This window comes from Oxyura jamaicensis, chromosome 1 (genome assembly GCF_011077185.1).
Source record: "Oxyura jamaicensis isolate SHBP4307 breed ruddy duck chromosome 1, BPBGC_Ojam_1.0, whole genome shotgun sequence".
Lineage (NCBI taxonomy): Eukaryota > Metazoa > Chordata > Aves > Anseriformes > Anatidae > Oxyura > Oxyura jamaicensis.
The window spans coordinates 203,799,998-203,823,758 of record NC_048893.1 but is presented as its reverse complement, the minus strand read 5'-3'; the positions used below and the strand labels follow the sequence as shown (position 1 = coordinate 203,823,758).

General features: G+C 61.3%; 1 protein-coding gene across 1 annotated transcript in view; it reads right to left on the bottom strand.

The window, feature by feature from the left end:
• Positions 1–4,040: 4,040 nt before the first annotated feature.
• The window catches only part of CLPB (caseinolytic mitochondrial matrix peptidase chaperone subunit B), an 88,855-nt gene continuing 69,134 nt past the window's right edge, over positions 4,041–23,761 (bottom strand). The window contains exons 9-18 of the mRNA XM_035339697.1: positions 17,589–17,666; positions 14,956–15,011; positions 12,533–12,577; positions 10,334–10,495; positions 8,486–8,642; positions 5,928–6,001; positions 5,648–5,767; positions 5,071–5,175; positions 4,538–4,789; positions 4,041–4,490 (exon numbers count right to left, since the gene is read on the bottom strand). Coding sequence (XP_035195588.1) covers positions 4,538–4,789; positions 5,071–5,175; positions 5,648–5,767; positions 5,928–6,001; positions 8,486–8,642; positions 10,334–10,495; positions 12,533–12,577; positions 14,956–15,011; positions 17,589–17,666 — 1,049 coding nt within the window. The 3' untranslated portion in view covers positions 4,041–4,490. The remainder of the gene's footprint in view (positions 4,491–4,537; positions 4,790–5,070; positions 5,176–5,647; positions 5,768–5,927; positions 6,002–8,485; positions 8,643–10,333; positions 10,496–12,532; positions 12,578–14,955; positions 15,012–17,588; positions 17,667–23,761) is intronic.

The following is a 23,761-nucleotide window of genomic DNA, read 5'->3' as shown; positions in this document are numbered from 1 at the left end:
CCTGGTGAGCCCAGAGCTCGGGCCTGGCCGTGGGAGCTGGGGGGGGGGATGTGGGCGACCTGATGTTGGCGCATGGAGAATTGGTGCCGGCAGCCGGGGCTGCCCCGGGGGGTGATGTACCCAGTGCCATGCTGAGCACCCCCACCCCGACACGCGTGGCAATGCACGGGGTGGGCTGGGCACGTCAGAGGGGTCTGGGTGGGTGGAGGGGTCAGCCTGGCCCGGGAAGGTGGGCAGGGGGTCCCGCAGCACGGATGGGGGCTCCCTGTGCCCCCAGCCTGGCTGGGCTCTGCGGGATGCACGGCACCAGAGCACTGTGCCCATTCTTCCTGCTGTCAGCATGCAGGAACTGGGGACCTTGTGTAACAGGAGGCACTGCAGGGCCTCACGGGGTCTCCCGCAGCGCTCGAGCACCAGCTTTGCCCATGCTGTTCACCAGGGCGCAGCCCGTGCTCTGGGAAGCGTCCCACTGCAACACCCAGCACGGCCTCCCCGGCCCTCCCGGCCCCCGCTGCTCCCTCGGTGCCGGCCCCGGCTGCGCTGCGGTGGGGCCGCGGTAACACCGGAGCTGCACCGAGAGCTCAGCACGGCGCTGGGTGCAGGAGCTGCAGCTGCTGCGGGGTGGGCAGCGGGGAGGAGACCTCGTGCCATGCCCTCGCCCTCGCCGGCAGCGGTGCCCGAGCGAGGACAGCGGTGCTGGTGCGTGCCGGCAGCCGGCATCCCACGGCCGGCTGGGCGCACCGTGAGCACCGTGGGCCCCGTGGTTCCCGTTCCTAAGCCGGGGCTGCAATTCGGGGCTGCTCGCCCGGTGCTGCGCTCGCCCGGCCGCAGTGCCGCGGGCCCCCGGCCACCGCTGCTTTGTTCCCCGTGACAAAGCCCCGACTCGGGGCCGCGCCGAGGCCCCTCCGCGCGCTGGAGCTCGCCTGCCCCTAATCGAATTAGGAGCCCGGCACGGGGCTGAAGGCTGGCAGTAATTGAATTTCTCCCGTCACAGCCTGATGTTTCTCCCCTCCAGATCCTGCCTTGGTTTTATTGTTTCTGGGACCGGCTGCAATGGCACATTTATTTGATCTGTCACAGGGAGCCCTTTAACCCTCTGCTGTTTGCTTAGAGGCACGCCAGCTCCTCTCCTCAAACACAATTAAAAACAAATAAAACAATCGGGGAGGGCCCCGCTCACCTCCCCAGCACAGCCTGGGCCGGTGATGCTCCAGCTTGACGGGGCCTTCGGTGCTCCACTCCCTGGGGTGCTGGTGCAGCATGGCACGGCACAGCAAGGTGCAGCATGGCACAGCACGACATGGCACAGCACGGTATGACACGCTGTGACATGGTGTGGCACAGTGTGGTGCAGGCTGGCACAGCATGGTGCAGCGTGGCACGGCGCAGCATGACACAGCATGGAGCAGGATGGCATGGCACAGGACGGCACAGCACAACGTGACGCGGCACAGCACCGTGTGGCACAGCACGGCATGGCATGGCAGAACGTGGTATGGCGGTGTCACGGAATTGATCTGACACAATGCCACAGCACAGCGGGACATGGTTCAGCACGGCACAGCACAGCATGGCACAACGCAGCGTGGCACAGCAGAGCACGCCTGGCCCACAGCTCCCCATATTGCAGCCAGGAGCCCAAGGCTGGGGCTGGTCCCGTTCCCGCTGGTTGCAGGGGTCCCATGGGGGCCCCGTTGTGGTTTGGGTGGGTGCCCGCGCTGCCTGGGCTGGGTGCGGGGGAGCTGGCCCCTGGAGACACACAGTGGGAATCGCGCCCTTACCCCTGGGTTGTCCCCGGTGTCGTGCGGCTGTGCACACCCACGCATGTCCCTGCACACCCACGCACGCCCCTGCACGGCCGGCTCTGCCCCGCGGGACCACACGCCTGCAGCTCCAGCGCTCCATTGCTGGGCTGGAGCCAGGAAGCGCCGTGGTTTGGTGAGGTCAGGTCGATGGTTGATTTATCTTGAAGGTCTTTTCTGACCGAGACGATTCTGTGACCTGTGATGCTCCTGCTCCTGCTCTCCCTCTCGGGCCGAGAGCCCCTCGGTCTCTGTGTGCCACGTGGGGAGACCCTTTCAGGTGAAGGCAAACACGAAGGACCTCCTACTGTCCTCTCTGTCACCGCAAGAGGCTCACCAAGACCCCAGCCTGCTGCCAGAGACCCTTCTTTCCCCACCCAGCCCGATCCCCACGCATTGCAGCGCAACGCAGAGCGCGCACAGCACCGGCAGCGGGGGGCTCTGCCCTCCTGATGGCCCGTGCTCATTCCCAAACCTGCATTTCGTCCACAGCCAGGGTGCTGAGCTTTGCTCCGGGCACTTCTGCAGCGGCCCTGGGCAGCGTCATTGCTTTTTGGTGCTTGGGTGCAGGACGGGACCGTTGGCAATGCCTGCTCCAGGTCCTCCAGGAAAATGCAGTCCGTGCGAGTCTCTGGAGGGATTTCTGGGGAGACTGTGACAGTGCCTTCCATGGCAGTAAATAAAGGGACAAATCCAGGAACGCTGGTGGCTTCTGGCTGTGCAGTCCTGCTACTGGGTGCTACGCCCACCCCATGCCATCCCCACGCCTCCCCAGTCCCCCCCAGCTCTGGTTTGCACCCTGGCAGCTCTGTTTCAGAGCTTCCCCCCCTTTTCCCAGCCCCGGTGCTCCCAGGACTGGAGCCGTTTGTCGCAGCCCTGTCCCTTTGGGCACACACCTCATGTGGTCGGCTGTCCCCAGCAGCCTCAGGGGTCACAGCAGCCCCTTAAAACTTCCTGCAGCCCCTGGAAAAATGCGTGCCAGGGACAAAACGTGTCAAGGACAGGCGGTATCCTGGTCCTGGCGTCTGCCTCGGCAGCTCAGCCCCGAGAACTTGGGTGCCTCACCGGGATGAGCCCTTCCAGCAGCCCCACGCACTGCTCCCGGTGCACCCCGGGGCCGTCTGGGGACTCCTGCACCCACAAAGGGCCGGGGCTGTGACCCTGCCAGCGCTGCATGGAGCTGGGAAGGGGACACCCGACACACTGGGGGCCTCGCAGGACAGCAAGTGGCCTCCCCAGACCCGCGGCACAGCTGGAGCAGGGTGGGTGTGGGTGCGCCTCGGCCGGGTGCGCCGTCCCCGGCAAGCGCGGTGCTCTGCCACGGCCGATCCGTCACTGTCCCCGTGCCCCAGGGACTGTGACTTATTAATTCCGCCGGGCAATTTTGTTTGATTTCCGTGCGTATTTAATTTCCTACCCTTCGTAACGCGCCTGTGGTACGTCACCGATCGGCGGGGTAATCCGCCGCGACGTGGTCGGGGAAGCGCTGTGACCTCGGTGGCACAGGGCTCCTCTCCCCGGGGGGTGACAGCGGCGTGGCCGAGCAGTGACCGAGGCTGTGGGGAGGGCCCCGCGTGCCTCCCCCCCACGCCCACCCACCCAGGACCTCGTCCCCAGGGACGTGGCACCGGCCGTGTCCCCAGGAGAGGACACGTGTCCAGAACCAAGGCGCGTGGTCCCGCAGTGGACCTGTCACCGAGGTTGGTGAGGAAGGCAAACGTGCCGATTGCTCGTGCCACACCACCCCAAGAGCCTGAGGTGGGTGCCTGGGGAAGGATGAAGGAGCAGAGGTGATTTTCCCCCCACAACCCCCCCACCTGCCTCAGCAGCCTTGCAGGGACATCCACTGCGCTAGAATCAGGCAGGAAAACCCGGTCAGAGCCACTGCAACGCTCCGTGTGCCCGGACAGGGACCTTTGCCTCGAGCTGACACCAAGGACAACTTGGACATCGGTGTTAGCCCCGGGAAATTCACTCTGTCCAGGGAGCAGCTCTGAGCAGGGACGATGGGTCAGCGGCAGCGAGGGGGCTGTGCTGGGCGAGGGTTCTGCTGGGACGCCACCCGGCCGGGCTGGGGCTGGCAGAGGAAACGTGCTGGTGGTGCTCCTCGTGGTGCTCCTGGTGCTTCCCGGAGGCGAGCAGGGGCTGCAGGAGTCCCCCAGGGCTGGGTCTCGCCCTCCTCGATCCTATTAAGGGGCAGTCCCCACCCTGCTCCCAGCCTGCGTGAGAAGCAGAGCATCGCGTGTGCACGCCGCGTTTATTGCAATAAATAACGAGAAGCAGGCGAGGTACAGAGCGCCTGGTGGCTTTTCAATGGAAGCTGTCACACACTCAGCCCCCGGCCTACCCCCGTGCAGCACCAGTCCGAGCCCAGCAAACCCAGTCCCTGCAGCAATTCCCATCTTCAGGCAGCGACGAGCCCTACCAGCACCTGTACGGTCTGAAACCTGCTTGCCCACGCCTGAAGTAGCCCCAGCACCTTCTCCCTTACGCCGTTTCTGCGGTGAAATCCCCCCGCCCTCCACCCGCGTGTCCCCCCGTGGCAGCACGGCGCCTCGCCAGCCCACGGCCAGAGCCCTCTGTGCCCACCCAGAGCCCAACGGCTCGGACGGACGCCTGCCCTCACTGACGCGGCCACGTCACACGTCTCGGTATTTTATTGCCCACCGGCACGGCCGGCGGCGTCCCGCGGGCGGCTGCTCAGGAGGAGCGTGCTCCAGGAGTGCTGCCGCTGCCTAGAGGAAGTAGGTGATGTTTTCTGGGTTCAGAGGTGCCTGGATGTCCAGTTTTCGGGATTTGCTGTCTTTCTCCACTATCTCCAACCGCAGGGTTGGCATCTTTGTTTTCTCCGCGCCGGGGGCGGAGCTGTCTTTGGTTTTCAGCAGCTGCTTGTCTGAGTCCTCCACCGTGATCCTCAGGGTGCAGCCCCTCGGCAGCAGGTCCTGCTCGTAAGCAGCTGCTAGCTGGTTCACCACGCGCCGTTCAACCTGAAGGAGGAAAAAGCAGCTCCCATAAAGCCCCGGCGTATCCCCGGGGGAGCCGTGCCGCTCTCCGTCCCACCCTCGGGCAGCGCTGTGTCCTCCCCCTGACCACCAGCGTGCCGGCTGCGGGCCCTCCGGGCGCGCTTCCCGTGGGACAGACACAAGCCGCAGCCTCCTGGCGCTCCCCACGGGGAGCAGGGCTGCGAGGGGAGGCCGTGGGCGCTGCCCCTGCTCCTGTGGCCTCCGCAGCACCCAGCGGGGGGCCCTGCTCGGTCCTGGTTCCTTACCTCGTGCTTGATGGACCGCGCGCCGTAGTGCAAGTTGTAGCCGTCAGCCAGCACGTCCATGACCTCCCTGTCCCAAAGCAGGGTGATGTTGTGCCTCGCCTTGGCCTGCAGGGACAGGAGGAGGAGGAAACATTAAGCAGCCCCAGCACCCCATTCCTTTCCTCGAGCAGCTGGGACAGCACGGGCAGCACGGCGGGGTGCTGCGTGTCCCCGTGCCCGAGCTCGGCCGAGTTCAGCCCTGTCGGTGCCCGAAGGCTCCAAAGGTACCCCCAGTTCCTATTTGGCCACCTGGAGCGCTCTGTGTGCCGGGGCAGATTAGGCATTTGACTGTCTCTGAGTGCAGTCCGAAGCCCATCCGTGCCCCAGCAGAGGAAGAGGTGCCCCCCACTGCCCCAGCAGTCACGGCCCCGAGGGCTCTGAGCCGTGGGTCCCCTCCTGCTGCCCACTGGAAGACGATTACTGCGGCACCAACGCCTCCTACGACAGCAGGATGAAGGCTTGGACAGGAATCCCTCCTGCTCGTGAAGGAGAAGTTACCTCTGAAGCAGTTGTGTCTGAGCAACGGACTGGATTTTACCTTTTTGGCCCAAAAATTCAGCTCCTTGTTGACAAGCTGGATGAGCTCCGAGTGGCAGAAAGGGAGAAAATAGACGATCTCGTTGATCCTCCCCAGGAACTCATCCCGCCTGAAGTGAGCCTGCAGGGACAAAGGGCGCAGAGAGATGCGGGTATCTGTTTCGGCAAGGCCCTGACCTTGCTCCTCAGCGCCTCGAGTCACTGATCTCACATCTGGGAGGCAGCTGGCGAGGGGCAGACGCTGAACAGGACACCTGAACCGTGAGACGCATCCCCCGTACCTTCAAGATGGGGCGGATCACCTTCTCCTTGAACTGCCTGGAGATGGTTATCTTGTCGGTCACCTGCACGTCCTCTGAAAGACACAAGGATGTGGGTGAGGGCGGGGAGGGAAGGACACGCAAAGCCAAGCAACAAGGAGCCAGGGACTGTGCGGGAAGGCGAGGTGGGGGCCCAGCAGGGTCTAGGGTCAGCCCCCCAATCTCCCCCCACGTGCCACAAACCACGTCTGCTGGGTGCTCCTGCGCCCGATTCCCCGACTTGGCTGGCTCTGGGCACCCTTCACCAGTGATTTCACGGATACTCTCCAACAGCAGCAGAGCTCCTGCCCTGCCTCCCCTCTCTGCCGTACACCCCAGCAGCTCTCTGCCAGCAGATTTCAGGTTCCAGGAGTCCTCGGTCGGCCTCCGGGAACCCTGGACCGTGGCTGGGCCTTGGGAACCGGCGCAGGTTTATGTGGCACGCGGAGCACTCGGCCATGCGGGGGTGTTCTGCGGAGGCTGTGGCGGCTCTTCAGGCACGGAGGACAGCCCGCGGTCCCCTCAGCAAGCAGCAAACCCCAGGCTCAGCCTGGGGCACAAGCGTGCTTCGGGCTTTGGGACTACTTCCCTCCACTGACTGCAGATGGAGCCAGGGGCTGGCAGCCCTGCTTCTAATCCAGCTCCACCTGCAGCCAGCTTCAGCGCAGGGTTTGCCTTCCTGCGGCCCCCCAGCCACGTTTCTCTTTGTCTTTCCTGCCTTGCTCCTTCCTACACCTTCAGGCTTTTAACTCCGTGTGCTGCTTAACACAAGGAAGCCCACGGGGAGACCCCTCGCAGGAAAGGTGCCCTGGACAGGATGCTGTGACGCCAAGCAGTGGAAAAACACCCCGCCGAAGGCTGGATGCCGAGAGCCTTCCCCACATTCGCAGCCTTGGCGGAGCTGTGGCACTCCCAGCAGCGGCGCAGGAGGCACCCTGAAAGCACCCCTGCCCCTTCCCCCGGGAGGATGGGGGGCTCTCAGCACCCCTCCCGGCTCACCCCCTGCTGCGGGCAGCACCCCCAGGACACAAGCTCTGGGGGGCTGCAGTGCTCCTGGGCGGGGAGTTCGCTGTGCTGCACGGGGAGGACAAGCAGCACGGTGGCCACTCGGTCTAAACGGAGCTGGGGGCCCTTGGTTATAGGATTCGGCCCCTTCCACTCCCCCGAGACACCGACGGGACTCGGCAGAGCGCTCTGCCCGCGCTCGGGGGCTCTGCAAGAGGAGCTGGGGCAGGCGGAGCAGCCCGAGTACGGGCGGTGCTCAGGTTTGCCACCTGCTCCGTTTGCTGCCCTGGCTCACAGCCGGCGCAGAGCTCCTTCCCCGTCTCCGTTTATCTGCCCAGGCTCTTATGCTGACCTCCCGGCCGCTGTGGCCAGCAGCACCTCCAAGCCAAGGCCTCGGCAAATCGCAAGGAGCTCTGCGAAACTCGATTGAGGCCGGGCTTCTGAGCAAAATGCATTTTCTGGCTGTGCTCTCTCGCTGCCTTTCACTCACTGCAGCTGTCTGTCGCACGGTTCCAGAAATTAAAATTCAATGCTTTCCTCATTTAGGAGGAAAGTGCTTGGCATTTTAAAATGTTATTCTTGAAAGTTCAGTCGCAGGCATGCTTTGTCCTTTACCTAGTTTGATTGAAGTTTAAAGATTCGGAATTAAGCCAGCTTTGGCAGCCACTTCTCAAAGCAAAGAGGAAGAGACAGAGAGAGAGAAGCTGAGAAATGCACTCGATGCCAAACCCCGGCATTTCTTCCCGCCGTCCACGGGGCTGCTGCAGACAGCCGTGGCTCCTGGCCGCAGCACACGCCACGGCTTCTGGGGCTTTTCCACGGGGGAGCAGAGGAACCCCGCCGATATGTGAGCGGGCACACGCTGCCGGGTGCCCGGAGGGAAAGGGGGAGCCCAACGGGTGAGGGAACAGGGATGCAGCCAGCGTGACTGCCTGGTTACGCACCGGCACGGCAGCACCCACTGGTGACGGTGCTTCCCCGTGCTGCCTGTGCCGGTGTCTGTGTTCAAAACCCTGTTTTAGAGCCAGAGGGGGCGACCCCCGGTGCAGGCACTGCTGTTTGTCCATCCGTAGGGCAGCGGAGAGCTACGGGGGCCTCCTGGTGCTACGGGGTTATCAGTGCCTGGGCGTACACGGAGACGCCGTGCCTCCAGCAGGGCTGCCGGAGGCTGCCCTTACCCTGCTCCATCCTCCTCCTGTGTCCTACTTTGGGAAAATTTCCTTCAGGACCCTCGTGTGCGGGACCTGCGCTGTCACCAAAAGGCAAAGTGACTTGTATTGAGTCAGTCCGCACCACCTCTAGCTGAATTAACTGAACTACTCTTCGTTAATGAGAGCACCTCTACGAGCCGCAGGATTTCCTAGGAAGCTTTGGGAAGGGTCCCGAGAGAAAGAAAAGGACAAGCAGATAAAGGGAAGAGAGCACGGGCTGGGGAAGGCTGAGAGGAGGGCCAGAAAGCCCCATCCAGGACCTGCAGCGACAGGGAGGAGCTGGATTCTTCAGGGCTTTGGAGAACGACGTGCACGGACCAGTACCTAAGTTTTCTGCGATCCTTTTCTTGCTCATCTCCGCGGCCTCCTGCCTGAGCTGCAGGGCGTGCTGCGCGATCTCGTCGCTTGCCACGTTGGAGGTCATGATGAAGATGGCATCCTTGCAGTCGATGGTCTTCCCCTTGCCGTCTGTCAGCCTGCCCTGCAACGGCACCGCATCAACACGAGCATCAGTGGGTGCCCCAGGACGTTTCCTAAGCACGCTGCAGAACACCGCAGCCCCCCTTGCTCCCCGGAGATTTGGGTCTGATGCTGTCCGAGGGACGCCCAAGGACACGGGAAGGTGCTGGGCTGCCTGCGATGGGAGCTGCTGCAAGCACTGGCATTTACTGGCTATCACGGGCAAAAGCTAAAGCAAGCAAAGCCAGAAGAAGCTTGCAGAAATAGCAGTGTTTGGCTCTGCCCACGGAGAGAACCAAGCGAGGATCCGGCTGGGGCAGCAATGGGTGACAGCGAGCATCCCCCTGGGACAGCCCCCAGAAGTCCCCGTGCGCCCGGGGAGCTGCTGCAGCGCTGAGTGCGGGGGGGTCAGCGCTCCTCCCGCCAAACCTGCGCAGGAACCCTTCAAAAGCACCAGTTCTCTTGATTAATAAAGTAAAAAGAGAGAGAAAAATAAGGAAAAAATAAGCAGCTCCCCAGGCAGTTTCTTTCCTCGATACGTCTCCGGCAGCAGATATCCAGCACAATGACACAAATCCTTGTTGGGTGCTTGAGATTAACATTTGGGTTATTGCCCTGTCAAGTGCATGGTACAGGAATTGATTTCACATTTAGCTGCTGCTGCGATGATCTATGCAAGAAAAAATGGTGTTATTAATCCTTAAAAGAAAAACAAAACTCCCCAAAACCTCCCAGCACATCGCTCTGGAGTCCGTTCGCCTCCGAGGACAGACTGGGACCTTAAAAATAAATGGAAAAACTGGCATGCAGCGAGCAGCAGGAGGTGCAGCGCAGCCCCCCTTGTGCCCTGGTGTCCCAGGCTCGCTCCAGGGACACGCGTTTGTCCCCAGCTCCCACCAGCTCGTGCAAGGGAAGCCGCAGGTGATGAGCAAGGAGAGCCCCAGAGACCAGCAGAGAGCGAAGGACTCCGCAGTCACCGCCTGTGCGCCCTTCCTCGGCGGGGATCCGCTGCTGCCAGCAGCATCGGGGGGAGTCACCAGCAGGGAGGAAGGGGGTGAGATGACTCACGTGCCGCCGGAACCAACCCCAGCTCCAGAGCAGTGATTAACGAGGCACGGCTCGTTATGTGCCCAGGCTGCCGTGCTTTCCGGATGAGGTGGCGGCACCCGACTCGTGCCCGGGCGCTCGGGGCAGGTTTCCCCCGTGCAGAGGCCACCCGTGCGAGGTGGGCAGCCTCAGGGCACGTGTGTCTCTTGGTGCTGCTGCTCTCTGCTGCCCACCTATGCCGTCACCGAGCTGTCACCGGGGGTTTCAGTGGCACCCCCGTGACGCAGACTTCGCTGCCGTGCCTCCCCAGGGACACGGGACAAGTCCCGGGCTTCTTGTTCGAGCTTCTGCCCCTCCCAGCGCTGGCTTTTTCTCTCCCTAAAGATGTAATTTATTCCACCACGAGACCTCAGCGTGATCCAGCTTCCTGCCGCCAACACGGCCCGACTGGCTGGCTCACATTTTTTGGAAATGACTGCTGGTTTGGAGCGCTTTGGTTCCGCCCCAGACCTCTCCTGCAGCCGTCCCTCGCCCCGCTCGCTGCCGCTGTGCAAGCTCCGACCCCAGCTTTCCTCCAGGGAACCCGCTTCGCAGGGGGGTTGGACCCAAGGATCGCATGAGGACCCTTCCAAGCCCCGCAGTCCTGCCGTTCCCCGACAGCCTCACCTCGTCGAACAGCTGCAGCATGATGGTGAGGACGTCCGGGTGGGCTTTGTCAACCTCGTCGAAGAGCACCACGGCGTTTGGGCACTGCCTCAGCTTTTTGGTGAGCTGCCCGCCCTCCTCGTGGCCCACGTAGCCGGGCGGCGAGCCGATGAACTTGGCGACCTAGGAGGAAGGGACGGGACACGTGAGAGGGGATCCGTGCCAGGAGCAGCCCTGGGGAACGCAGGGCGGCTCAGCGCCCCGCCACGGCTCTTTGCTGCAGACAAACCGAGCCCTGCGTTCTTTGCGGCATCTACCGCGCGCCGGTATCCCCAGATCAGCTCCATGAGCCACGATCTGCTGGGCAACGGCCTCGCACGGGGGCTTCAGCACCGGAGCCTGCAGGAGCACCGCGCGCTCTTCGAAGCGGTGTCTGAGCGACCCCCAGGCTGCCAAGGACCCACCTCAATGTCCCCTGGGGTTTTTAAGAGAGGACTGGAAGGAGCACAAGGGGAAGGTGGCTTTCCCAGAGCCTGGGAAGCAGCCACAGTGCAAGTACGTTTCCTGCACCCGTGGCCAACTCCGTTACTTCCCAACTTCTAAACGAGGTTAAAAAAGAGGATGGAAGGACACTGCTGGCGCCTGAACTGCTCCTGCAAAAGCGACAATGCGCTCTGCGGGCGCACCTGAGGTCCTTTCAGCATAGCAAGGGGAGAAGAGCACAATTAGCGGTCGGTTTGTTAGCTCGGGCGGACACCGGACACGCGGAGCCAGCTGCAGGCTGCTCACCTGGGCAGCCGACGAAGTTCTGGGAGCAAAATCCCGCAGCCCCAGAACAGCGGCGGGTCCCCGTGAAACGAACCGCCTGCCTGTCCTGGTGGTGGGCCTGTCAGGGACCCATTTATTGTTGGAGAACAGTGAAAATTTGGTGCCGCCGTGCCGGCACAACCGTCCCCTTGGGGTGCTCGGTGGGCTGGCAGGGCGAAAGGAGGCACGGCAGCTTCACCTCGGCTTCCCAAGAGCCGTGCCCACAGCCACCGACCTGCTCTCTTCGAGGCGGCTCCGTTTGGCCCAGCCGTGCCGCCCGGGGACAGCCACGGTCCCCTCGCCCCCGGGACGCGGAGCCGTGCGCTGCTGCAGCCTCCCTGCCCTCTCCCAGGGGCTCTCGGGCAGAGGCGAGGGGCTCCGGGGGGCTCAGGAGCCCGCCGGCAGGAATTAGCTGGAGGCAGCTAATTCGTTTCATTTGGTCCGCAGTGCCGGTGGCTCCGTGGGGCTCCCCAGGCTCCTTCAAAGGATGCCGTCTCCTGGGCTGACCTCCTGATCCTTGTTTGCTTGAAAAATTTATATTGCTCTCGCTGCAATTCTCGACTTCATTTCTTCCCTCTGCTCTGCCTCCTGTCTTTGTCAGGGCAGCGTGTTTTATGTCTCGCATTTACCCCGCCGCTCCCAGCTCCTCTTTCTTTGCAGAGTCATCAGCATGGCTTTCTTTTCAGGCATTTTTCACTCCTCCAGCACAGGACCCCATCGTAACCGCAATCTTCCCAGGTCCCAGCCAGTGCATCCTCCTCATCCTCCTCCTCCTCCTCCTCTGCAGCAGCTCCCCCGATTCAGGGCTTGACCCTCGGCAGGTTTCTTACTCCGTGCTTCTGGGTGCGCCTCACCAGGGGCACCGCCAACACCGTCCAAGGGACCTACGCTGCCACCGAAGGCTTTTACGTTTCCATTTCATTACAGACCGGATTTATGCGCTCTCAGCTGGGACGTTGCTGCTTTTTGCACGGTCGGGGGGGACACACGGACCTCTCCTGAAGGAGGCCAGGTGGGATCGGCCACGGTCTGTGCCCGCAGCCAGCAGCTGATGTATAAAACATCCCCTTCTGGTCCGTAGTTCCCTGTGCTATTTCTCCTCCTTGGCTCACTGCAGATTCACTGCCGCGTGTCCACTGCTGTGCGTCCTGCCCCTGCCTCCGGCACACCAAACTGCCCGTTTTTCAGCGAGGTGACTCAAAAAAGGTCCCGGCTGCCCCCTGCCACGGCCAGGCCCCCAGGGCAGCCGGCAGCCCGGAGCCCTGACCGTGCTCAGCGGCAGCGGGAGGTGCTCAGCGCCGCCAAGGACAGTGATGAACCGCCGGGGAAGGCCGGGATTGGCACGATTTGTTTGAATTACCAATTAAACTCAGAACTGCAACCCCTGGAAGTACAGACGGGCCATTTACTAACCTCATGCCTCTCCTGGAACTCCGACATGTCCAGCCTGATGAAACCCTGGAAGAGAAATAAACAGGTGAAGTGAGCTTTGATTCATGTGCCCCACGTTTCATTACATTTGGAAGGCTCCTCCAGAAGCAGGCGGGTGGCTGCGCGCACGAGCACACTTGTGTTCGCTCCGTGGCTCCCAAGGGCTGCAGAAAAACCCAGTGCGAAGGCTGGGACTAACTCTGAAGGAAGGGGGAAATAGCGGCAGCTCCTCAAAGGCAGCCAGGATCTGTTCCCGCTGCTGGCTGACGGTCCCGGGCTGAGTCTCACTGCAACACCCTGCCTGTGGCCAGAGCTGGGGCTGAAAGCGGGACTCAGGTAGCTCCTCAGTGTGCCACGGGTTTTATTGCTGCTCAGCCTTTTTTTGGAACCAAGGCCCAGGAAGAACACAAGAAGAACAGAACTCAGGTCACTACGCCAGCTTCCTTTTGCCTCTGGAAAGCCGGTTAGTCACTGCAGACAAGGCATTCACCGGGCTTGCAGCTGGGTGCCGAAGTGAGGAGGCCAGCTTGACCTCCCACCAGCCCCATGGAGACCTTTCCACCACGAGCACTCGCCCCACTGCCCCGTGGCTCTGAGCCGTTCCCTTGCTGGGCTCCACAGTTTGTGACCACCCCGCGCAGCCGCCCGGTGCTGCCGGACACCCCCAAGGCTCCAACGGTGCCCTCCAAGGCCAGCGAGGGACCTGGGGAGAGCGAAGGGAGGTGGGAGGACACCGGCACCCAGACCAGGCATTGTGCAGAAGGATGTGGCCGTGCAGCACGCGCTGGCTCAGGGGTACTTGGTGCTGGTGGTGTGAGCTTGGGGCGCTTTAGGCAGCGTAGACCCACTGGAGCTCAAAACCACCCGCGTATTCTGTCACTCTCTTTCCATCGATTTGGTTTTTATCAGAGGGAATCGAAACCAAATTCACCAAAAGAAAACATTGCCCCAACTCCTGTAGAAACCAAGCCTAGGAGGAGTTCTGCTTTTGGTGGAAATCCACCCACGGAGAGCACCTCGACCAGGCCAGCCTGACGCTACCCACCAGCCAAGCCCCACAGAAGTCACCCAAGGCGGTCAGCGCCCAGAAAGCCATCGGTACCACCTTCCTGCGGATCCATCTGAGCTTCTCCCACCCTCCTGGTGCCGCAGACACGAGGCACACCGCGTCTCCATCACCAGCATGCGCCAGGCTCCGACCCTGCTGCGGTCTGCCCGCGCCCCGGCTCCTCCGTCCCAGCGCTGGCACCATGTGCGCAGGGTGGGTAGGGACATCAGCGCCTGTCATCACACCGCGACCTCTCCGTCCGGAGGGAAATGAGGCCGTTAGGGCTTCTTCCTTCTTCATCAGGCGGCTCCTGCCAGGAGCTGCATCCCCTTACGGCCCGTGGCCCCTCGTTACAGCGCCGGCTGCCAAGCTGATTCATCGCCAATAAAACCGCGATTTGTGCGTGCGATCGAATTAACACGGCACGTAGGGCTGAGCTGATTTTTCTGTTTGATGTCTGGCCGGGCATTGACCAGTTCCAGGTGCGGGAGTCGTGGCTGGAGGTGCCTGAGACCCAGGAACCAGGATTTATTGCTTCGGGAAGGCAATTACAGAAGGACGAGGAAAAGAAACCAGAACAGCCACTTTTATAGCGCCGGTTTACTTTTGATCTTCCTTCTGCATAGGCCATTTTCTCCCGCGTCCATTCTGGGCTGGAGGATGTGGGCAAGAGGCATTAATCTAATACCAGCTTACGGAGCTGCTCTGCTCGTGGTTCCCCGTGTTCCCTTCTGCACAGCTCTCATCAGCCCCTTGAGGAAGAACTGGGTGCTTCTCAGGGGCTGGGGACGCTCAGCTGTCAACCGAGGAGTGCAGCCTTCAGCGCCTGCCGTTTGAAAAGGGGGGCACCCCTGAACCAGCCCCCTGCCCAAGAAGGTCACTTTAGCCCATCTGAACCACAAACCGCCCCGTGGATAGCAGGCTGAAGCCCACGAACTGCTCCTGGTGCTGGAATCCCCAACACTTCGGCACGAAGAACCCAAGGCACGGGGTCGGTTCCACCGTTTCCGCTGCCTGTGCTGGGTGCTACAGACGGGGCACGCGGGGACGCGCGGGTTGGACTGTTAAATCATCCTGCTAATGACTTGCGGTGCTGTTAGCAACACGGGCAGAAAGCGAGTTCACCACGCGGGGTGTCAACGCCCCGCGCAGCTCCAAGAGGGAACACGCGGTGTTGTTGAACTGATTTTGACATTTATGATCCCAGATAGCATTGGCACGGACAGGGACACGGGCTGTGACCTTGAACTCTGATGCCCACACGCACAGACCTCGCCCTGGGCTGCAGAGAGCGACCCTAGCAGGGACCCAGCGCGCCCCACCATGAACCGCACGCAACACGGCGAAGGGGATTTACCTTTTTGACATCCTTATGTATGTACTTGGCTGTCTGTTTGGCCAGCTCTGTCTTTCCTGTTCCAAACAGAAAGAAAAGCCTCGTGTTAGCAGTCAGGAAGGCCGTGCTGCTGGTCCGGCCCTCTGCAAGCCGTGCTGCCCGCAGGGCTGCCGCCCGCAGCGACCGATAGACGTTGCTTTTCCTGCAAATGCATTCAGGGGAAGAGGGTGTCCCTGCCAAATCCCCCAGGGAGGGCACGGCCCCGGCTTAGGAGCACGGTGACAGAGCCCCAGGGGAATGGGGATCCTGCACCAGGACCTGTTGTGCTCGGCCCCGTGCACACCAGGGGACTGGTGGCAGGGCAGTGACACAGCACAGCCGCTGCTTAAGGAGTGAGCCGAGGGCAGGGCAGACGCGCTCCGTGCTCCTCCCTGCACGGGGAGCAGCGCTGCGAGCCCAGCCGGCGGCGTGGGCAGCACCCCGAGCAGCCAGAGGAGGAACGCTGGTGCTGAGCTCAGTGCTGGCTGCTTGGTTTTTGGGAGATGGGCAGAGAGCTGACTTGCTTTCTGCAAAAAGGTGCGGTCAGAGCAGATTTTCGCTACCTGTCCCCTGTTCCAAGCATCACGCGCAGTGGCTTTCCCTCCCCAGATAAAGCATTTCAGGGTAACCTGAAAGCAGCCAGGGAGAGGAGCAGCATTTAGCAGGCGGGGGGGAAGCTCCGAGTTAACGTCCGCAGCTCTCGGCGTGTCTGCAGCCCCCGCCCTGCCTGCGCTGCGTGCGCTTCGTGTTTGGCTGTACGCTGAAAAATAAACGCTCGGGCACGCCAGGGCAGAGAGCAGACGTATACGCCCTGAGCAACTAAATAAAAAGATCGTATCTCAAAAACCAAACTAGATAAAAAAATAAAGGGGCAATCCTGCGTAGCTGGAGGGCTGAGGCTGCAGGCAGAACGCCCGCACCCGCGGTGCTGTGGCCACGCAGCACCCTGAGCAGCCCGGGGGACAGCTGCGTTCTGTGTTCTGCTGAGGATAAAGCTCGGATCTCCGGGATCACTTAATCAGATCAAACGGGCTGCGAAAATGGAAATCCATCCCCGTCCTGACAGGGAGCACGGCTGCCAGGATTCTTCGTCTTGTTTCGGCTCAGGCTTCGGCGGCTTCGTTTGTTGCTGTGTGCTCGAGCCTGATGTGCGAGCACGTGGGGGGTGTGCACAAACATACCCTGTAGGTACCTATGTGAAAGGATCTTCGGAGTGCTTAACCGCTGCGGGAACCTACCGAGTGCGACACACCAGGGGTTTCAGTCTGCGGGCAGTTGGCTTTTCACGCTGCCATCACAGCCAGGCCCGGGCAAACCCCCCCCTTGATACAACCCAGCTCCCAGCTGCTCTGCCTTCTCATTTCAAGCTTCGTTTTTACGGCAGCAAAAGAAGCAAAAAAAAAAAAAACCCTCGCGGAAATCCGTGAGGGTGGCAGAGCTGGCAGCTTGTATCGCTGAGCCTTCCGACCTGCCACGAGCGGCGCAATGAGGGCTCAGAAACATTTCCTACTGCTTTTATACCCCGTGTAGCAACTCGTCTGGAGGTGACACTCGGCCTGCTGGTGCTGTGAGGTGCGTCCTTAACCCCTCCAGCCCCAGCATCTTCCCTGCAGCCCCGAGCCAGCCGGGTGCAGAAGCGCCGGCGTCGTTTCAAATGTCACGGTTCGGTTGCTTTAAATCTGCCTTTTTTTTTTTTTTCTTTTTTTTTTTTTCCCAAGTAAAATTCGTTTTGCCCGTTTCCCGAACTGAGCAGCCGTCCTGTCGCGTTTCGTTGTGCTTGTGGAAAAATATCATCGGGGTCACTACAGCGGCGTCCCTGCCGAGCAAGCCCTGCCTGCACGAGCAGGACGGGCAGAGCTTGGGTCTGCAGGCAGCAGATCCCTGCTATTGCCCCAGCCGTGCAGGCGTTAGCAGCACAGGGCTCTTCAACTCCTGCTGCGGTAAAAAGCCGCTCCTTCTCCAGCCTTTGGAGGCTGACGGCCCCTGGGACGGCTCCGCGCCAGGCCAGCACGGAGTGTCCCCATGGGTGGTGTCCGTGTGTGTGCAGGTGTCCGTGTGTGTCCTCACGTGTCTGTGTGTGCACGTGTCCATGTGTGTGCACGTGTCCATGTGTGTGCACGTGTCCGTGTGTGCACCTGTGTCCATGTGTGTCCTCACGTGTCCATGTGTGTGCACATGTCCATGTGTGTCCTCACGTGTCCGTGCGTGTGCACGTGTCTGTGTGTGTCCTCATGTGTCCATGTGTGTGCACGTGTGTCTGTGTGCACGTGTCCATGTGTGTGCATGTGTCCATGTGTGTGCATGTGTCCATGTGTGTCCTCACGTGTCCGTGTGTGTGCACATGTGTCCATGTGTGTGCACGTGTGTCCGTGTGTGTGCACGTGTGTCCGTGTGTGCACGTGTCCATGTGTGTGCCCATGTGCCCACGTGTGTCCTCATGTGTCCATGTGTGTCCATGTGTGCACGTGTCCATGTGTGTGCACGTGTCCCCATGTGTCCTCATGTGTCCCCGTGTGTCCTCATGTGTCCTCATGTGTCCCCGTGTGTCCCCGTGTGCCCCAGCGCAGCCCAGCCTCCCCTCCATGCTCCCTGCTCAGGGGCACCCCACGCGTTACCTATTCCGGACGACCCCAAGAAAAGGAAGACCAGCGGGTGCTCCTCGTCGTACCAGCCATTTTCCTTCCTCCGAACGGCTGCATTTAAACACAACAAAAACAGAAGTGGGGGGGGGGGCAGGCACATAAATCAATGCCACAAAAGCCAGTATAATTATCACTAAGTATACACCGTGTTTTACTGCTCTCTACCCACTCAAAGTCCTCGCTGCCATTAGTGCTACCTAATCTGATTAGCCAGCAAAGGCCCCAGAGACACCTAATCAGGTTAGCATGGATTTGGAAGGCTGCCCAGAGCAGATTTCGGATAAAGTTTTCCAGGATGTGCACTCAGGGTTGCCAGGGAGACGGCGAGGAGGGGGGACGGGGAGCGACGGCGAGGGCTTGCAGGGGAGGGTGCGGGCGGCACGCCGTGTTTCCAGCTCACAAGTGCGCCCTTTCTGCGAAAAGGCGGCTTTGGAGAAGTTTTTTTTTTTGCATTTCTCGCACGCAGATAAAAAAATGAGCGGTGCTGAACCGAAGGTCGCCGGAGCTCTGAATGGAGGCGAGCTGTGGCTGGGGGGGCTGGCGAGGGAGAGCCGCCGGTTGTCTCGGTGCGTGTCGGGAGAGCAGCTTCGAAGGGCATCCTGGATAAGGTGCCCATGGAAAATTTTACAGAAAGCAAGGGAAGGTTGGAAGCCAAAACACCCGTTTGCCTCCCAGGATACTGACACCGCTCCCCTCCGGGACGCACAGCGACCCGGCTTGCAGAGCGCGCGGCACCTCCCGCCCGTCCCACGGACAGCCTCAGCCTCGGGGTCTCCCGGTTGTTCTGCTGGGCTTTCCTGGTTCCCCCGGTCAGCAGGATTACTGCCCTAGACCTGAGCAAGATCAGGAACAGCAGGCGGAGCCCAGAGGGACAAAGAGTCGCTGCTGGCAGGCTGCATCTGCCCTGCAACGCCCGCCCGAGCTCAGCCCGAGACCATTGCTGCCCGGCCCGCTGGCCAGGCGAGCAGCCCCTAGCACCTGAACACCAGCACCAGCCCAGGGCTGGACTGGGGCTTGTTACTGGTGGCTGCTGGTGCCGGGAGATGGGCTGGGAGCTGCGGGTCCCGGCTTGGCGCAGCGCTGTGGCCAGGAGCGGTGTGCGGAGCAAGAGGTGGCTCAGGGAAGCCGATGTCCCCCTGCTGTCACCTCCCGCTGTCCAGGCGCTGGGTTTGAGCTCTGGGGGCTTCCTGTGCCTCTGCGGTTCTGTCTCGAGGGCAGAACCGTGGTCTCACCTCCATGTGCCTGCTCAGGCTCTCCAGGAGCGAGGAAAGCATCCCGGGGCCTGGCTCCCATCCCATCTTGCACAGGCTCCAGCAAGGACGGGGGTGGCAGGGGCCGCCCCGGGACACGGCTGTCCCCACGAGACCCAACCGCGCGCCAACGGGGTCAGCAGCCCGCTTGTCCCCTTGCCCAGCGCCGTGACCCTGCCCCAGGACCAGACCCGCGTCCCGGACCATATGGGAAAGGAGCCAAGCATCGGGGCTTGCTCTGCCCCCGAGCGACCTGCTGTCAAGGAGCTACATGAGAAGCTACAGAAGAGGCCACGCAGAGCAGCGCGCTGGGCTGGGGACGCTGCGGATTTTTGTCCCTCCGGAGCTGGAGGAGCGCGCCCAGGTAAGTGGGGAATGCTGAAACTCAACCTGAGGAAGAGAGAAAGGAAGCCCACGATGAGCCTCTGCTTGATCGGGGAAGGGAAAGTAAGATTCTCAACAAAAGGCATGCCAAGGGCAAACAGGAACAGTGAGCGATGGGAAGTATTTGCCAGCTGTTGTCAGCTGGTGGGTAAAAAGGAGCCGGACATCTCGGGCTACGGCAGGGGAGAGCTGCCCCTGCCAGGCACAAACCCGCTGGGAAGATCACAGAACTGTAGGGTTGGGAGGGAGCTCGAGAGATCATCGGCTCCAGCCCCCAGGACGGCAGCTAGCAGCCGCAGTGCGGTGCGGATCTCACAGGCGCTCCGAGGAGCAGGCACGAAGCTGCTGGCGCGGTGCTGCGGCTGGAAGCTGCGCTGTGCCCACGTCTGAGCAGCGTGGGCAGCAGACCCAGGCGGGCTGAAGGCCGACGGACCTGGCGAGGATTAGGAGAGGAAGCACAGAGCCTCGAGTGAGCCCGAAAACACCAAGGAAAAATCAATCTCCCGAGGTTAGCAGCGAGAGGTTTGAGGATTGCCCTGACCACAGCCATTAAGCATCTCCACAAGAAAGCACCCGCGCCTCTCATCTAGCAGACAAAATTAGCGCGCTCCAGGGGCTGGAGCTAGATGAATCCCAACGAGGAAGAGCACGGAATGTGTTTTAATAATGAAGGCGATTACCCGCCGGAGCAGTGCACAGGAGCGTGCCTGGATCCCTCACGAGCTGCGGGGCACGGAGGGCACCCACCGGGCGCCGTGGCTCAGCCCCCTTCGAGCTCAGCCCCAGCTCCGTGCGGGGGGCCAGGGCGAGCGGCCCCAGGGGCACATCCACCCAGCAGAACGTGCTCGGACGGTGGGAACCCCAGCCCAGTGCCTCGTGGACTCGCCAGATTACGCCCGGACGCGATCTGGGTGCATTATCCAGGGCTTCAGCCAGGCTAAGAAGTCCTGACTCCCGTCAAGGCTTAATGAGCTCGGGCGCAGGGCCAGGCTGCAGGGCTGGGCTCCGTCCGGACGCGGCTCACCTGCCCCGGGCGCAGGAGCGCACGGCGGGGACGTCCCCTGCACCGGGCACGAGCAGGGGAAGGGGAAAAGCAGAGACGATGCCCGAAGGAGAGGGCTGGCAGGCAGCTGCAGTGAGTCCCAGGGGCAGACGAGGTCTGGGCACATCCGTCCCAGCTCCGCGCTCCTGCTCCCTCCCCGGCCCGGTGCACGTGCTCCCTCCCTGTCCTTTATCACAGCAAACGGGAGGTCAAATACCAGGGGTAGGCATTTATTTATTTTTTTAAAAATTGATGGGGAATAACGTGACCGCCGCCAATTTCTGCGGCTATTTCAGCTAAGATAATAAAGGCAATAAACTTCTGCTTCAGGGCACGGACTGACCACTTGCGGGGTCAGCACGCTCAGCGGCCCAAAGGCGGCGGGGTTAAGCGCTGTCTGTTCGCAGCCGCCTCTGCAGCAGGACACCGCGCTTTATGGCTGAATGCTTGGCTCACCCCCAGCAGCTCCGGCGACATAAACCACGCCATAAAAACCTCCCATAAAGAGAGCGCTCGTGATTCAGTGCGGGGGCTCGGCTGGACGGTGCTGAGCTGTCTGCTGGGGGCTGGTTAGATCAAGGGAGCGAGGAGGTGTAAAACCCCTTCTGTAAGCAGCCTGAAAGCGACATGTTGTAGCGCGCAGCCTAGCCTCAGGCAGGGAAAAGCTGAAAGATTTTGGCTGACCACAGAGGGGGAACGCTGCGGCCCCCGGCCTCGCAGCCACGGCTGCAGCCACGGCTCCAAGCCCTGAGGTTGGCCACTGCGCGTTCTGGCTTCAGCAAGAGGCACAGCGATGGTATTTTAGGGGCATCGGTGCCAGTCTGAGGGATGAAGACCTCGGGCAGAGCGGAGGAAGCCTCCAGGAATGCTCCTTGCCCTGGGGCTGGTACCAGCAGCCCAGGCTGCTCGCGGCGGCCCTGCAGGAGGCTGCGGTGTGCCGGCTGGCGAGCTGCCCCCTTCCTCCAGCAGCCCCGGGGACGGGCAGAAATAAAGAAAGAAAAAGAAAGAGGTCGGTCGCGCTGCTTCACTGAAATCTCATTAGGAAATCCAGCCCCAGTGTCCGGGCGAAGAGGCTGACGATGACGCCTGGGCCTTCTTCTCTGGAGCCATTTCCAGCGTCGCCGCAGTGCTTTCACTTTATTTCGGACATCTGTAACGGCGGAACCGTCGCGCTGTGTCTCCGAGAGGCCCTTCAGCTTGCTATTGAACTGATAAATTCACTGTATTACTTTACACAAATCAATACCCTCGCAGTTATCAGGGGTTGATGTGACCGAAATTGGTTTCAGCCAATTTGTGAGTGTAATAAATGTCCATTTATCAAATCAATTCATTCGGTGGGGCTTCGCGGACCGCCCGGGCTTGGGGTGCCACGGGGGCGATGCCTCCGGGTCCGTACCCACCGCGGGACCCCTCTCCTCCGCCAGGACCCCGCGTCCCCCGGCCGTGCCCCCACAGGGAGGAGGAGGAGGAGGAGGAGGAGGAGGAGGAGGCGTAGGACCGCTCGCCTCGGTGTACCAGGTGCTTGTGCACGCGGCAAGGAGGGCCTTGTACAGGAGCACACCTTGTCTGAATTACAGCTGGTTCCTCCGGATCCGGGCAGGGCGCTGTTCTTGTGCACCCATCTTCCTCCAGCTCTGACACTCCTGCTGGCTTCAACACCGCCACGGCTCCACGTCCTCAGCGGCTGGCATCTTCTAATTTAAAAGCAGATTTTCCGCACCGCGCTTGTTTATCATCTCATAGAATCAGAGAATCATAGAATATCCTGAGTTGGAAGGGACCCTTAAGGATCATCAAGTCCAACTCTTGACACCGCACAGGTCTACCCAAAAGTTCAGACCATGTGACTAAGTGCACAGTCCAATCTCTTCTTAAATTCAGACAGGCTCGGTGCAGTGACAACTTCCCTGGGGAGCCTGTTCCAGTGTGCAACCACCCCCTCTGTGAAGAACCCCCTCCTGATGTCAAGCCTAAATTTCCCCTGCCTCAGCTTAACCCCGTTCCCGCGGGTCCTGTCACTGGTGTTAATGGAGAAAAGGTCTCCTGCCTCTCGACACCCCCTTACGAGGAAGTTGTAGACTGTGATGAGGTCTCCTCTCAGCCTCCTCTTCTCCAGGCTGAACAGGCCCAGTGACCTCAGCCGTTCTTCGTACGTCTTCCCCTCCAGGCCTATCACCATCTTCGTAGCCCTCCTCTGGACACTCTCCAACAGTTTCATGTCCTTTTTATACTGTGGTGCCCAGAACTGCACACAGTACTCGAGGTGAGGCCACACCAGCGCAGAGTAGAGCGGGACAATCACCTCCCTTGACCTACTAGCGATGCCATGCTTGATGCACCCCAGGACACGGTTGGCCCTCCTGGCTGCCAGGGCACACTGCTGGCTCATATTCAACTTGCTGTCTACCACGACCCCCAGATCCCTCTCTTCTAGGCTGCTCTCCAGCGTCTCATCGCCCAGTCTGTACGTGCAGACGTCTCTATGAACTTTTCTCCTTCCTCCCTCCTTCTCGACTTCAGGGAGAGTCCCGACGCAAACTGCTTCAACCCCAAAGAAATTCAGGGAAAATCAGGGCTGGAAGGGGCGTTCTGCAACCCCCCCTCCAACGGCCCGCTGCCTGGCAAACGCTGTAAGACAGCCACTCTTCCCCCGTCACGGGGGTTAGGCTGTGAGAGCACAAAACCAACACACAGGGACTTGAAGCAGGCTCTGCCCGGGCTTCTAACACCAGGAGAGGCTTTCTGCGGGATCCCCAGGCCGCACGCAGTCCCACCCCGTGCCTGCGCATGCCCGAGCGAACCAGCAAAGAACTGAGCAGACTGGGAGCACAAGAACTGATGAGAGTGCCCTGGAAACACCACCGTAAGCTGTTTCGCTGCCCATTTGCATGGAGCAGTTGTAAGACCCAGGCTCCGTCGGTCCCCGGGATGGCAGCAACGACCTGCCCGTGGTTTTTTCCTGACTTCACCTGGATGCCGCGGGGAGCACCTCGCAGCCCCAGCCACGCTGCCTGGTCAGAGCACCCTCGAGACGCCCTGTTCTCATCGGTTAATATCACCCCCTGTCCTCGGCGTCTGTCCTACGTGGGGCAGCAGCAAAGAGCTGCAGGGCTCCGATACATCTGTGCCATGGAGCGGACCCCGAGCTCCCTTCGTGTTTGTGGCCGAGCCTCTCTGGAGACTGCTTGGATCACGCACCGAGCGGCGGATTAAATCGGATGATTCAATTAAGGCAGCGGGTATAAATTAAACCTATCAGCTGGGCTTGGCCAGGCCGGGGACGTGGCGCGCAGCAAGTTGCCCGGCCAACAACCCGTGTCAGCGGGCGCCAACGGGAGGCACGTGGAGTCCACAGAGCGGCAGCAAAAAACAGCTGGGAAGAAAAAAAATGACACGGATAGATGGGAAGTGCTCAAAAGAAAAAGTGATGTCTCTGAATTCACCCTTCCTGAAGGAAAACAGCCAGA